Raw genomic sequence first — 15810 nt, 5'->3', positions numbered from 1 at the left:
CGGAGGGGCTGGCAGTTAGGGGTGTCCCTGCTATGGGGACACGGAGGGGCTGGCATTATGGAGCCCGCAGCCGCTGAGGCCACAGCAGCGTCTAGCGGAGCAGCGAGCAGAAGCCCCTCCACCGCGGGTGTTCCGTAGCAGCCAGCGACGGGACGACCGTTCCCCTTTCAGAAAGAGCCTCCAGCGCCGCTTGGCAGCGCCGCCCTGCCCGCTCCSCTGCCCGCTCCCCTGCCCGCTCAGGGTTGTCTGAGATCAACCCTGGATGCACGCAGAGGAGAGCATCCAGCAGCAACGGGAACCTTTCCTGTACGTCACCTGCGTGGCTCCTGGGGACAGCAGCAAGGAGTCACCACGTTGTGCCCCGCTGCCTTAACCTGCTGCATCCGAGGTGCAGCACCTCAGTGCTCCTCATCCCTTGGCTCTCCTTGAAGCACGGACGTTTTAGCTGTAGTTGTTTGTTCAACGCCCTCCCTGCTCAGCTTTCCCTTTAGTGCAAAACCTCCCCCTTGTTCATACCACTTTGTTGGCTGCCCCTAGCCCAGCCGAGCACATGCCATCTATTCTGTCCTTTGCGGATGTCATTACCTTTAGATCTTTCAGGTGAGCTTGGTGCAAAGTTGTGTTCTCATTTTACATCATTTCCACTAGCGCTGGATTTTTTTCTGCTTTTATGTAAAGTTTTGCCATCTACTGCTGTAAAGCACCTGAATTAAGCTGCACGCAGAATGCAAAAGCAAACCTTACTTTTTACATGCATCTGGTGATGCTGCCAGGGCTACAGGGTGCCCAGATGTGGTTTTTATTTCCTTCAGAGCTTCTAGATATGTTCACACTAAATTCCAGCTTATATATACCCAAACTGGCTTCAAACCAGTTTGCTCAGGAGCTGTTAGTTGGGAAAAAGCAGCACTGCAAAGTTCACACCTGATTATTTGGCTTTTCAGAAGAATTTGTCACTACCTTTGAACTCTGCTGTGCTGTGGTGTATGACCAAGATCTCCCAGTGTCTCTGCAGTTACAGCCATGCTGAAATACTCCGGCACTTCCTCGCTCATGACACCAATTGATCCTTTATTTGCTATACAGAGAACTAGAAACGAATATGGAACTATATGAATATGTAATGCTTGTCATATTGCTGTAAGGACATTTAGTATTTTTTATGGATGCATTCATGATGGTGAAGTTAGCCTGAAAAAGGGCAACTCCTTACACATGCATTTTTGGTTTTATTTCCCAAATCCTGTGCTGATTTGAGGGGTGGCTGGTTTTATGGCCAGCCTTGGACACGTGTAGGGGGTTCTGCTCAGGGAGTCGACACAGCTTTTCCTGAACAGGAAGGTTTCCAGGGTCAGCCCATCAGGTGCTCTGGGTGTAGGAATGAGGAGAAATTTAGGCTGGCTGAGTATTTTGCAGAGCCCTCTTTTCCATCCTTCATGCCCCGAATACTACATTAAAGCATGACTGCTTTTCATGGTAATTATTCTATTGCTTATGACCAGTGACAAAAGTTTTCAAAGAAGAGGGTATTTCGCTTCGGGACCAGCCAAATGGCACAAGACAGGAGGCTTCTCTATGTGCTGCTGCGGAGATTAACTGCATTGAATCCCGGATACCGAATAAGTGAAACAGCTGCTGCACCTGGTTTCTTTACGAGTGAGCTGAGTTTAACTGCCAGTGAACACTTCATCCAGCACCAGTGAAACCCTTTGCTTACTGCAGACAGAGGTTTGACCCTCCCTATGCACAAACTAAGCATGGTTGAGTGCTCTGTGCTCTAACTTAAAGAAATGCAGATGTTTCCATGAAATRATTTTTTTCTTGTTTTCTCCTGCAAAGATGGGAGTAACACGTGTAGATCTCCCAAGCCCTTTTTCCTTTCTGGGGTGTCTGCAGGCAAGGCAGTAACTGCTCAAGAAACCCATTTCTTAGGCTGCCAGGGGCAGGTTGTTGCTCCCCAGGATGATGAGGCTTTGAGGATTTTTCTCTGAAGTAGTTTCCTCAGCTTGAAAATCACTTTTAGCCGATGTTTTCGCCTGTTAGTCTCACAGATGGCACCCCTCCAACGTGAATTAACAGGCAGTTTTTTAGGAGCCCAATGTCTGTAAAAGCTCTGCTTTTCTTCTTGAACATCTCTTTCTTCCAGGAGATGGAAGAGATTAGAAAAACAGGTGGAAGCAGTCGCGAAGCCCCGAGATGGTCCGTTTGCTCCGAGCTGTTTTGTACCTGAAATTTCTTCAGCGACTGCCAAAGCGAGTACATCTGAGCTGCCCGTAGGCTTTTCTTCTCAAGTTATTCTTAGGAGCTCAGTCTGCGTGTGACAGCTACCCTTTCAGTATGTTAAATGGGAGCTATTGAGGCAGGGAAGAGCCTAAGCTTGATGTCATTCTTACTAGAAAGTCTGCCACAAAGCAACAATGCATTCCAGGATTTCCAAACAAGCAGGATGCTGGTGGCTCCCTAAGCCAAAATTCAAAGCTGTTAAACAGGCCGTGACTTAAGCAGTACAGCTGGCAGGGGAAGGAGCACAAATTAATCCAACTACAGCCTGGGCTAATTAATAACTGTTTTATACAATGCATTAATGAACCCCCACCCTGTCAGCTCTCCCTGATGCCTTTCTATAGAGGACTGGATTAATGGAACATGGGAAAACTCTTCAGTCTCCAAAATAGCCTTTCTCTAATCAATTTAGGTTACTCAAAGTAGTTGTCACCTTAAAAAAAATATTATTTTAGCAAAATATGAAAGCAAGTCTATTGTAGAACAAATTTTTTAGATTATGATTTTCTGTAATGATTCCTTTAAAATCTTGAGGCAATGTGAAAATTCTGGGTATTTTATTGATATTGGAAATGGTCCCAAAGTATCCCAACTTGGTTTCTTTGATTTTCTTTTGATTCATATGATCTCTTAGGTTTTTAAGCTGTTGCTTCATTATCCCTTTAGATTCAAAATATCAATTGGGCTCATGTTCTAGTTTCACCTGTGAAGGGATATTAGAGTCGCAGTGTTGATTCAGTCTTGACTACTTTGCATTTGGGCTCTGGCTTAAACCAAAGGCTTTAAGGCTCTGACTGAATATCAATGTGTTTTTATAATCAAGATTAACATGGGAAACTGGGATCTCTTTCTCCCTTAAAATTCTCTGTCTGGCTGTAGCTAGAGCTACACGTATTTTAGGGCTGGAAAATCCATTTATAGTGTCTTTCCAGAGCACCTAGTTCATTAAACCTGTTCCATCTCTTAAAACAGCAACTTTTTGGTGCTGTGAGTACAATCAGTCGGGAGGTTTGGGTAGCCYTCTACCACTAGAGGGCATTGACCATCCTCATTAATTTCACTCTTTTCCACAAAATGTTGCAGGGATAAAATATTATTCCTTTAAATCTTTTATTTCTTGGTTTTTAAAACTCCCCATCTTTTATCACAGAAAGCTTTASTCAGATTGGCAGTTACGTTACATGTGCATCCTAACAAAAGCCAAGCTAGTTTTATATGTTGTGCCATGTGTTATTTGGAGCTGAAGAACAATTCAAACAAGCCATCACGAACATAGTCAACTTGCTCTTCTTGTTTCATGTCTCCTAGGTTTGGTTTGGGTGTTCCTGTTATCCTGAGAAACTCCGAAGAGACAGAGTCCAGCACCAGAGTGTTGAAAAAGCAGATGAGACAAGTGAAGAATCCTTTTGGGTTAGAAATTCCTCATCCTTCTGCAGCCTCAGTAACAAGTCAGTGCATTTCTGATATGCTTGATTTTTGTTAGTCTGAGCTTTCTCTTCCTTTCTTGTTCTAGGTCTTCTCTCTTCCTCTATCAGTAGTTCCTTAGAAACATCCTTCATCCATCATTACAACATAAATAACTATTTTTACTCAACTCACAGATGTGATGCCTAATGTGAAATATTTGCATATTTATGTACCATTTATTATTAATGAAATATACCATAATGGGTTTTTAATTAAAAGAACACTTGCTGATCACCAGCTATTGTGGATGTTCTATAAACTTCATATATTACAAAGTATATGCYATCCAGTTAAAAATGCAAGACCCAGATCTCCAGTTCACCACTTCAAGAAGAATAGATACCTCTCTGTTTCAGTGGAAACCTTGTTTTTGTGAATCTTTGGGGATCAGAGCTGAAGTAGTCGCTAGCACCCTTGAAACTACCCCCATAGAAAGTGAAATTCTTTGCCCTTCTGCATTGCTGAGTAGTAAGGAAGACTGAGCATCTTCCACCAACAGAGACGTGAAGCCTTCCTATGAATAAGACAAATGCTGGAGCAGTTAATGCATATTCTTCACATACATGCACACAAATCTTAATTTTCTGGTAACTTGAGTTTTTTCAAAAGGTTAAGTAATCCCTGACAGTTAGAGCACTTAAATTTGGTAAAGCTCTTCAAGAGTTTTGCCTCTCTTTGTGCAGCAAGTGTTTAGAAGTTAATGTGTGGGGTTCTCGAGATGTATTTCTCTCTTGGCTTCCTAGAATAGGAAGTAAAAAACTCTGGCAAACCTGCAGTGCATTGAAGCATCTAGCTGTAAGAGCTCAGTGTCTGGCATTTATTGCACTAAGGTGTGAGGAGAAATGGAGCATCTAGACCCTCTCCTTCCTTCTCCTGCTTAGGAGAGCTCCGTGCTCTCTGAAACAACAGAGGATCTCATAGGCCAGGGATCCAGCTGAGACTGTTATCTAAGGACGGAATAGCCTTTGGGCAGGGCATTTGCTCTGGTGTGAAATGGTTGGAGCAGTTAGAGCTTACCCCACCTCGAGCACATGTGCTGTGTGCTTAAATTAAATTTAACTGATCAGCCATCTTATGTCCTTGCACCTACATCCTCATCTTTGTTGACTTCCATAAGCCCTAAACCTAGCCTCAACTTTAAAAGATTAAATTAGAATAATGCAAATCCGTGACAATGAAGTTGTGTTTTGCCTGTTGCCTTTTTAAGAACCTACAATTAGCAATTCCAGAAATGTTACACCTTGATGATGTACCAAAGTTAATGAAGTCTTATCTTCTTTCTGCAAGAGGGTATAACTCTGACACCTGATTGTCTGGAAGACTGTATTCTTACATGCTACTGGGGCTGCAGTGTTCAAAAACTCCACGAAGCGTTGCAAAAACATGTCTACTGCTTCAGAATAAAGACTCCTCAGGCATTAGAGGATGCTCTCTACAGCGAATACCTCTATCGACAACAGTACTTGTATCCTTTTTAAATTTGTTTTGACAAAATATGCTAATTTATTGGCACAGGGAGTGCTGAGACTCATGAGCATTCAGCAGGTTTTGGCACAATATATTTATGAATGCATATGATTTGGGAAAATAGTCTTTGTGCAAACATCACTTTTGTTTTCAATTTCAGTGACACTGATTGTTTTCCTTGACACAAATAAAGCATAAAAAAGAAAGACAAGGAAGAAAAATATTGCCAGTTACCAGAAGATGCTCAAGTTGTCGATTTTGGCCCGGTGCCTAGATCTCGCTATCCATTGATAGCTTTGTTGACTTTAGCTGATGAAGAAGACAGAGAAATATATGATATTGTAAGTAATATAAGAATATAATACAGCTCTGCTTTATTAAGGTTCTGAATGCTTCAGGAGGCAAATCTAGTCCAGAATAAAAACTTACTTCCTTTCCTTTATCTTTAAAGATTAGTTGCAAGCTTTGCCTCTGATGACCCCATGTGGGGGAGCAAAAATAATTGTCATATAAAAATGTAGGTATGACGTTCAGGAGATGGTTGTGATTTTCACAGAGCTCGTACCTGCAAAGATCTTTTCTAAGATCATAGGAAGTGGGGTTGTGAAGGATTACTAAGCTACTACTCAATTGGGATCACATAAACCTTTGGTGGTGCTCTTGAGATGATACGGTGTTTTTGATGGCTGCTGGCAAAAAGAAAGGATTTTTTTTTTTATGTTTGCTCAGATACTTGTATTGATTTCTGGCTTAAACATGAGGAACATAGAAATTGCCTTTCTGCAAGAGGCAGGAGCCTGTGTGGTGCATTGTGTCTCTCAGTAGCAGCTCTGGGTCATTTACAGGAAGGTATGAACACCCTGCAGCAGAGAGACAGGAGATACTCAGCTGCTCGGGAAGATCTCCTAATCTCTTACAGGCTAAGCAGCTTCAGTATAATACCCCATCTAAGTTCTGGTTCTTTCTAGAAGTTTTCTTCTTCTTAAGCAATTTGGAACATATTTATCTTCCATCTTTTTTCCTATTACTTGGTTGATTAACTGATAGCTCTAATTGCATGAACACTAGTGCATACAAACTCAGAAGAGTCCCAGGTCCACCGCACCTTCTTCCATACATTCATTTGGAAACTGTCTGTGATCACAGCAGTGCATATGAGAACTCCTGTGTTCCCTTTCCAGCTGATGCCTCTCTGTAGCTTCTTGTTCCCTGACCCTAGCCTTGCCCCACTACCATCCCCTTCAAGATTCCTTTTCCTAGCTATTTTTCAGCACCTCCATATATATTTAGAGCTTGGCTTACCCTATTATAAAGAAACTGTAAAAYTGAGTTAGAATCTGCTCGATATTGGCATGGAGATGAATTTATAGCACTGCTTTTTCATCCCTTAACACAGAAGAAAGGGATGGAAGGAAAGTGAAGGAGAAGGAACATGRTTGGAATCTGTTAATATGGTCAAAGAAGTAACTGTACCTGGACTCCTTGYAGACCAGCTAATATTGAAACAAACTAGTGAAGTGCAAGCATGGTAGGGAAAGGGCACTACAGGTGGTCTTCCACAATCTCAATTCTGCGAGTTTGAAAGTGTCCTGAGTGTATTTCTGGCTATATCACACCTACTTGCTTTTATACAGGACTCTTCTCTAGCCCCAGGAAATCGGAATGAGTAAGCATAGAAGGCAGGTACAATGGGTAASCTTAGAAGGTAGGTACAGAATGGATTGGAAAACTGGAAGGGCCAAAGTGGAAGATTTAGGACTCCAACCTTGTATATGAAACAGAAGATTGGTAAATAGCTTGACTATGGCGTACAGGTATTTACATAGAGAGCAAAATAGCAAGTGCTCATGGAAAAGGGATTCTGTAATCAAATACAGCATAGCATTTCAGCTAGATTATAGTATGGGAGTATATATTTCTATATGATTCTCCTGCATTAAAAGGAGACAACAGCTTGAAGCGTGAAACACTTGCATTACTCCTACTCACAGTTCAAAAATTGGCCARATTCTGAGCAGATTAATAGCTGGACACTTAGAGCAGGTACTTGTGCTGTGGTAGGATGACCATGTACAAATACCCTGGTGCTCTGAGAGCAACATGCACAGCACTGGAACAGGCTGCTTGGAGGATGTGGAGTCTCCTTCCTTGGAGATGCTTGAATTTTAATGGAGAATTAATAACTTTGAGATGCTAAAACTAAATGAACAGATCTTTATGGAACTATATGATATGTTGTGATTTTAAAAAAGACCTTATTGCCAAAGAGTAGTAAATTAATTTGGTATAAATACATATGTATGTATATGTGCACATCTTTTAATTAGTCATATAGTGGCTTTCAAAGTGCAAATCTGATTGCAATGAGCAATGTTTTGCTCGTTTAAAAAATAAAAATAAAGCTGTCTTGCAGGTTTCACTTCTCTTATGGCAGCTTCTGGGAGCTACAATAATATTGAATTTCACTCTCTTCTTTTCTTCCATCTCAGGCTATTATGTGATTTGGGCAGGGAAAGGCCATTAAACACAGCATGCAAGCTTAGAGGGCTTTTATTCTCAGAAAAGTCAAGTGAAAAATTAGGTGAAGTGAAAAGTCAACCCATGGGGTCCTCTAATAATCCTTTTCAGTGAATTTTGTCTTGAGCTTACTCAGTTTGCAAGCCTATCAGTGACACTCCCAAATGCTTTTTGGAGTCTTAAAAAATATTGCCTGTGTGTTTGAGAGGGAAAGTGAAGGTGATTTTGCCTTTGATACATTCCCCTATAAATCTGCACTCAGAATTCAGTTGACAATGTTATTTCTTGTGTTGAAGGTAGCCTGCAACACTGCTGCAGAAGAGTTTTGCACTTGCTCTTGCTCAGGGCTAGGTTGCTGTAGGCAAATCCCTGGATTTAACCCACTTCTATCCAGGAAAAGCTCATCAGAAAGCCTCTGTGCTCAGAGGAGTGTTCCTCCTGCACGAAATTATGATGCAGGGAGCTTCTTTGAGGCACACACGTGGCTTATGGAAGTCCTACCTCAGCTGCCTAAGGGTGGAATTTCAGGAGGATCTTGTGCTTCCTTGTTTTTAGATGGGGCCTCTCTCTATCAGGTAAAAGCAGTCAGTGATTCTCCTGTAAACTCTCCAGAACTCTGTAGAAAACCAGTTCAGAAAGTGGAAACTCCACAAAGAACCATCTTGTGCCACATGCTGTTTTTATCTTATCCAGCATTTTTTTCTCCATCCTTAAAGTCAATATTGTTGCACCTTGATCGTCTATGGAATTAAGCAGGTCAGAAGTTAGAACAAMAAAAAAAAGCTTTCGTGCATACAAACCCCATGTTTTATACCAATAAAAATCATATATGTGAAAAAGAAGAAGGTTAAATAAAACTTTTTTTGTTGTTGGTAGATATCAATGGTGGCTGTAATTCATATTCCTGATGAGAGCTACAGACTTTCCTGCAGAATATTATATCAGTATCTACTTCTAGCCCAAGGTCAATACCATGATCTTAAGGTAAGCTGAACTGAGCATGAACTGAGTCTTGTTTAACTTAGTTGATGAGATTCTAAACATTTCTCTATTACCATGATAATGAAAATAACTTACAACATTGATCATGTAGAAATGAGGACAGATTAATTCTATTGACTTGATGAGTTTTCATTCTAATTCTTGGGATTCATCCCAAGAAGTGTTTGCCCTGACCAGGGCAAATGTTTGTTCCAGGTAGGCTCTTTCCCTTATGTTTTATTCTCACAAATTGTTGCCATTATAAAAATACTGCTGAAATCTTGGACAGAAACAACTGTGCAGTTTTGAAACGTAGTTGTGTTTTGCACATGCTTGGGCATTAGCTTGTTGGTTCTAGTAACAGATCATGGCCAGAAGATTTTGTGCTTCATGTAAAATGAGATAAAAATGGGGTTGTAGCATAAGGCAAAGCAGAACGGGTTGAATTAAGTAGATTTGAAGGTGTGGTGGGTACCTGTTTGGTGGAAGGGGATGGAAGCTTCCCTCCAGACACAGGGCTGGTATGCAGAAAGCTCAAAGCTCCAGCATTCAAAACCTGTGCCGTTCCCATTCGTGCATGTACATTGATTTGATTCACCTAAGATTTGACATCTTATCCTAAACATTTTCCCAGTRTTTTGTATCATTGAATGCAGCTGGATTATATGTTATTATATATCACTGAAGTCTGAGAAACTGCCTCACGGAAGAGTGAGTCTGTCACTGTTTCACCCAGGGGAACCTGATGGATCTGACCTGATGCAGCCTGCTTGGCATGCTCAGATATGAGGGGAAAGCATGTTGATTTCTACTGATATATATATATATATATTTTATATATATATATATAATTTTGTCTGTTTATATGTATTTTAGCAGCTCTTCATGTCTGCAAACAATACGGCACCATCTCTGACCGGTACTCCCCCTGACGAGGCAAGCACTGACAGAAGCTTGCTAGAAAAGGTCGGGCTGGCTGAAGATGAATCAGAATTGCACGAAGAAAATAGTAAAGACTGCGTTGTGTGCCAGAACGGCACGGTGAACTGGGTGCTCCTCCCCTGCAGGCACACGTGCTTGTGCGATGCCTGCGTGAAGTATTTCCAGCAGTGTCCAATGTGTAGGCAGTTTGTGCAAGAATCCTTCCCACTTTGCAGTAAAAAGGAGCAAGATGAAGATGAATCAACCCAGATCTTGCAAGATGTTCTCCCTGGAAGAGTGTTTTAATAGAGGGGAAAAAATAGAAGAATTGAGTTGTGTGCTACAAGATTAAATGTAAAAACCAGACTGTTTATAGGAGGATATGTAGCATTAGCTTCTAGGGTTTGCTTTTAAGTGTAAAGTAATTTTCAGCTTCTTTATTCATTTATTTTGCTCCATATGCACACGGGAACAGTACATTTATTTCTGCAGTGTGGACAGAAGAAGTGCGTAGGATACCTTGAAGGATGTGATTATTTTTACAGCTTCTTACTAGCTTTTCACAGAGTATTACTGGAGGCTATTTTGTTTACTAAATTTAGTTTATCTACTAAAACAGACTAAAATCTACAAGTGGCATTTAAGTGCACGCAGCTCTTTCTATATTTATTATATTTAAAATACCAGAGCAATTTATCATTTTAATTCATATGACTTAGAAACCTAGCACTTTACAGAACATGACAAATGAAGGACAGTAAATCTTCATTGTTAAATCCATGTATTTATTTTGTAGATGAAGGCTGGTCTGTGGCAGGAGTTGAAGGTCAGGACACTAAATGTTTCTGCTGCTCTGAAGGGGATGTGTGTGTTTCCGTGCATGAGGGTGAGAGAGATCTGAGCCGAAGCCCATTGGAATCAGTGGAGAGTTTCTTGTTGATTATTGCTGACTTGAACTGAACTTCACTGACAGTTTCAGMCCTGGGCCCTCCGGTCTTATTAGCAGTGGGCTATAAGAACTTGCCGTTTGTGTACATGTTAGCTAATTACTCTGTAGAGTGGTAATTTGGGCAGTATTGCTGAGTTATTGTTATATGAGTAGTCTGGTTTTGCAAATTTCCAACTTTTATATTTGCAGTGTCAGACTGGATGAGAATAAGTTAACTATTTGCTTTTTTGTCCTTATCTGTATTTCCATGAAACTTATTCTTACAAAGAAAGATGCTAAAGAACAGAAGAAAATGTTTGTGTCCAATGCTGTATTGTCAAAAGTAATAAAAATGGCTTGTCGAGAAGAGAAATTGTTGGTTTGCTTCTTACTTGAGGAGAATTTCTCTCTTTTAAGACAGACCAAGGTTTCACACCAAAACACAAGCACTCGTTRGAACCCGCAGGTATGGGGAGTAGTTGCTCTCTATTCTTCTCTTGTTCCCTTGTAGCTTTGCTCCACATCCAGCCCGGCAGAGCTGCTTGGTGTCAGGGAAGGATGCCGAGCTCCAGGCTGCTCTTCAACTTCTGTGTGTACCTCCAAAGTAAGGAAGGAAGCTTCCCCCCGCACAAAGGTATTTTATTTTCATCTCTCTCTTCCTATCTTTATTTTGCTTTGGTCCTGCTTCCAAAGGCCTGGTAGTCACTTCTGAATAAGAGATTTAGGTAGGTAACGAATACATGCACAGAGTAATGTTTAGTTGTAGAGACAGGGAGAGCTTGGGAATTGATGTATGTGGCCACAGATTTCCATCTGGGATCCACAGGCTATTTGCAAGACGATTCCTCTAGTTTATGTGGGGCCATCTTCCTCTCAAGGGACACCTCGGGAATAAACTGCTGGCCAAATGAGCTCTTCATTTGCACTGTGTGTCAGTCCCTAATTAAATACGTAAGGGTGAGGATTGGTGGTTGCAGAGAACAACTGCAACTGATATAGAAATCATCATGGCAAAGAATGGTGGATATGCAGCCCCTCAGGAGATGGAGAAGAGCGAGAGGCAATTCCAGAAGACTGTAATAACTGAGAGGACACGTGCGGGAGCACTGACCACGTGAGGACTGCAACGCAGGTAAGAGCACAATGATGACGGGGAGCAACAACAGCGTGATGCAACTCAGGCAGGCCCAGAGCTGCCTGTATTTAGAGTGTAGGGACTCCTGAGTGTGCAAAACTTGAGTATGAAAGAACAAATGACATCGTTCTTCAAAATAAAAATCTCCTTGGTTTCCATCTGGCCTTGCGGTGAGTTTTGCTACCTTAGTTGCTAAGTATCATCAAAGACTTGGCCATCACTTAGCATCCATCCGTGGTGGATTTGCCTTGCCATTTGCTGATCCTTCTGCTCTAATCCATCTTTGCCAGAGTAGCTGCTCAGGGCAGGCCAGCACTGATGGAGGTAGTTGCTGACTTTAGCCTCTCTGTGTCGCTAACTCTGTTTTTCCACTAAATGGGGGCAGTTGATGTCAGGATGGTGGAATTAACTGTTCTTAAGACTTCCTTTCATGTCCACATGTAGTTGTTGTGAAATGGAAGGCTGATTTAAATGATGTAATTCCTCCATGGGCTCCCAAGAAAATTAAGGTACTGCTACTTTCYGGATATGGGATAGCAACCACACAAATCATTACTGTTGCTTTTGTTGCTGCTACCCTGGTTCTCATCTGGGCTCGAGCACTGCTCCATAGCTAACATACTTATTTTGGCCRTATAAATGATCAGAGAAAGAGGTGTCACTTACTGCGTGACCACAGGAGTCGCCAGCAGCACCAATTCATCAGAACTTCCCATCCGCTCAGCACGGTCCAAGCCTGTGGGCTTCTTTGCAAGGTAAATGGTGTTTGAGCAACTCTGGAGAACTGTCTGGTCTGTCTTACCTTTAACCAATCCATCCCAGTATTAAATAATAATATTTTATTATTATTTAATAAAGTACTGTTAAATAATTTATTATTAAATTTAAATTATTAGTAGTATGTAGCTGTGCTGACTTCCTGAGCCATCTATTTACTGTTAAAGCTACTGTTAAGCTTTTCTTTTGTTTCATGTTCTTCTCTCAATAGTATTTTCCAGAGAGGCTGGCAGTTTTATCAGACSTAACAAACTTCTTTTCTGGCCAAAGATCTGACTGAGAGTTATAAAGAGCAAAGCAGCTGGCTTATTACATCTGCCCATTTTAACAGAAGCCTTCCCAAAGTAAAGACCAGGTGAGGAGTAAAAGGAGCTCATCTAAACCTACCTTGGGTGTCCCTTGGTTCCCTTAAAATAGGAATTCAAGGCACTAACAGAGAAATAAAACCTTCCCTGTGATGCACAGAAACCCACTATATTAATAGTGGCTGTGCTGCTCTGTCACCCTGTTGTTATAGAGGCAATCTAATTTTCCTCATTTACTTGTGACAGATGATGTTTATGGAGCTGGTGATGTCAAGGAACATACGCAGACTTCTGGCAACGAGGCTAGTTCATTTTCAAACTTGTCTCTCCCCTGCAATGAAAATTATTACAAGAGGTAACGCTCACCCCTTGGTGTAATTTCTTAGCTCTGCTCAGTCTAGACTTTGAAAGGAATTGACCAAAATACGGGGTATTATCAATAGAGATGCCTTGGTGCCTTTCTGTATAGCAAGGTGTGGACCCTGATGTGAGTATGTTTCTTCTGTAGACAAAGTTCTTCTATTAGGATCTTCATCCCAGTGTAAGTAGAAGAGGAGGAGGAGGAAGACAATTATGGTCGACCCATCTTGAAATGGGTCCCTCCCTTCCTACAGGGAATTCAGAATTCCCGTAAGGAATAACTGCCAATAGTCAGTTATAAGAATGTTAGCCCTGACCCCGACTCTTCAGGGGCTAAAATGGCATTGCCTTCTACTGCAAACCCTATAAAGCCAAATAAACCCTTCAGCAATAGTGCCTGGCGGGTTCCTGCTCTAAAGTGGACTACCAAAAAACCCCACCAGCGCTCTGGTCTTTTACACATCGTGCTTCAGTTTCACGCAATGAAAAGCACTTGGCCTTGTCTGCTCTTCTCGGAGCAGCCAYGCCAGCCTCTCTGTGCTCTTTTCTGAGCACGTGGCATTGCCACCAAGGTGTCACCCTGCAAGGGCTGCTGATGCTGCAGTGCTCTAAGTGGTGAAACCACGGACCCGGCAGACCTGCGGCTCCTTGGCCGATAAAGTGCTCGGAGGTATTGAAGTTTGCTCTCCAGATCCTGGAAGTCCTTAATCTGCACAGATTTCCCCAGAGGGAACAAGTCTGGMCTGCAAGCTCAGGATATTTAGGCTGCTGGAAGCTTGGGGTGGGATGTCGCTGGCATCGAGGCTGCGGATAAGTGCTGGAATGGGAGAGCCTCAAGGGTGCCAGAAGCTGCATTTCTTCCAGTTGCCAAGGTTAGCAGAGCCCTTCCCACAGCGACACGTTTCCTTGATCAAAGCAAGCGCAAGGCAGCGATTTATCGTGTAAAACAGCTAGAAAAGCCAAGCTCTGCACCAGACACTGCCATCCTCACTGAGATGGACAACCCAGATGCTGCTGCCTTTTGAATGCTGCCTTCCTCCTAGGTGGCCAGTGCTTGAGCCCGGCCGTAGCCTCATCCTAATCCTCCTCCTCAGGGACAACTTGCTCCAAGGCCAGATTTAAAACCCATGAGAAGTTGCTGCCCTTGCATTTTGCTGTAGGACCAAAGAAGGGTATGTGCCAAGAGCTGGTGGATTCCAGTTTAAGAACACCTATAGCTTTTCCAGGCTTTAAGTATCTTACCAGAGACATGAAAATGCATGAATGCGTCTGCCAGCTGCAACCTTCCCTTTTAGCCCCAACTTCTTAACAAACTCAAAAGAACCTCCATTGAGTCCATCAATCAATAACAAACCATTTTGTCCTGCAAAAGTGATGTGATAATATACAGCCTCCTGTCCCTGCTTGGGTGGGATTTATCCACTCGTGCCATGGTGCTCTAGGGCCGAGCGGGTCTAGCTGTTGGACCTCCTTGCTGCAGGTCTGACCAGGCAACGGCAAAAGAGCGAATAATGGGAATAAACCATGATGGAGGAATGAAGGAAACTGGTTGGTTCCAGCACAGTCAGTGGTGGACGCAACTCCAAACACAAATCTCCTGATTTACCATCAAGAATCTTCTTTCTGCAAATTAACTCCGGAAAGCGCAAGCCTAGCACTAATGTGGAACTTTTACAGCCTTCTGTGCATCTCAAACCTGATGCAAGATGCTCCTTCACAGCGGGGTTTGGAGAGGGACATTGGGGAGGCTACTGGTGTCAGTGTGACCTAAGGAGCTGGTGCACGTCTAGGTGTTCTTGGCAGGTTGGAGCTGCTGGGAACCGTGCTCCATGATGAGCTCCCACAGCCTGGGACTCAACCTGGAGTCCATGTTGGATCCATTGGACTCTTGGATGCAGGATCTGTTGGACTCTTGGATCTTGGACACAACTGGACTCTTGGATTTGCGATATATGGGAGGTGGGATTTGCTAGAGGTGGAGATGGGACCTCTCAAAGGTGGCATCTGTTGGAAGAGAAATCCATCAGAGGTGGAATTTGCCAGAGGTGGGATTCACTAGAGGTAGGACTTGGTGGAGGTGGGATTCCTTTCAGAGTGTAGGCTATTGGAGGTGGGATTTGTTGGGGGGCTTCATTGGAGGTAGGGTGAGCCAAAGGTGGGATTTCCTAGAGGTGAGATGCCCTGGGGATCGCATTTCCTGCAGGTGCGACTCATTGAAGGTAAGATTCTCTGGAGACGGGATTTCTTGAAGAGAGGAGTTCTCAGAGCTGGGATCTGATGGAAGTGGAATCCAATGGGGGTGGACTCGCTGGAGTTGGCATTTCCTGGGGTAGGACCCATGGCAGGTGGGATGCACCGGGGGCAGGATTTCCTGGCGGTGGGACTTGCTGGAGGTGAGATCTGCGGGAGACGGGGCTCCTTGGCGGCAGGAGCTCCCGGCGGCGGGATGCAGCGGGGCCGGGATGCAGCGGGGCCGGGATGAGTGGCGGGGACGTCCCGGAGCGGCGGCAGCGGCGGCCGCCAGGGGGCGGCGGGCGCCAGCGCGAGCGGCGGCTCGGCGGGCAGCGCCGGGGCCGGCCGGGGCGGCCGCGGGCCGCGCGGCTGGAGACGCTAGTTAAGTTAACGCTCAGTTAGTTGGTTAATGCTGCCCCCCGTTTCCCGCCACCGCT

General features: G+C 43.4%; 1 protein-coding gene across 2 annotated transcripts in view; it reads left to right on the top strand.

Moving 5' to 3' along the window:
* Nucleotides 1-10773, top strand: part of CGRRF1 (cell growth regulator with ring finger domain 1) — a 12055-nt gene extending 1282 nt beyond the window's left edge. Inside the window, exons 1-6 of one of the 2 annotated variants that reach the window (XM_026051539.1) lie at nucleotides 1717-1728; nucleotides 3592-3731; nucleotides 5038-5215; nucleotides 5411-5558; nucleotides 8611-8718; nucleotides 9592-10773. In XM_026051539.1, the coding sequence (XP_025907324.1) occupies nucleotides 3668-3731; nucleotides 5038-5215; nucleotides 5411-5558; nucleotides 8611-8718; nucleotides 9592-9942 (849 nt within the window). In that variant the 5' untranslated portion in view covers nucleotides 1717-1728; nucleotides 3592-3667 and the 3' untranslated portion in view covers nucleotides 9943-10773. Of the gene's footprint in view, nucleotides 1-1716; nucleotides 1729-3591; nucleotides 3732-5037; nucleotides 5216-5410; nucleotides 5559-8610; nucleotides 8719-9591 lie in introns of those variants that run through there. The other variant, XM_026051538.1, reaches the window with a different exon arrangement.
* The last annotated feature ends 5037 nt before the right edge of the window (nucleotides 10774-15810 follow it).

Source organism: Nothoprocta perdicaria, unplaced genomic scaffold, assembly GCF_003342845.1.
Source record: "Nothoprocta perdicaria isolate Ctin4 unplaced genomic scaffold, notPer1 scaffold_76, whole genome shotgun sequence".
Lineage (NCBI taxonomy): Eukaryota > Metazoa > Chordata > Aves > Tinamiformes > Tinamidae > Nothoprocta > Nothoprocta perdicaria.
This window is presented reverse-complemented; position numbering and strand designations above follow the sequence as displayed.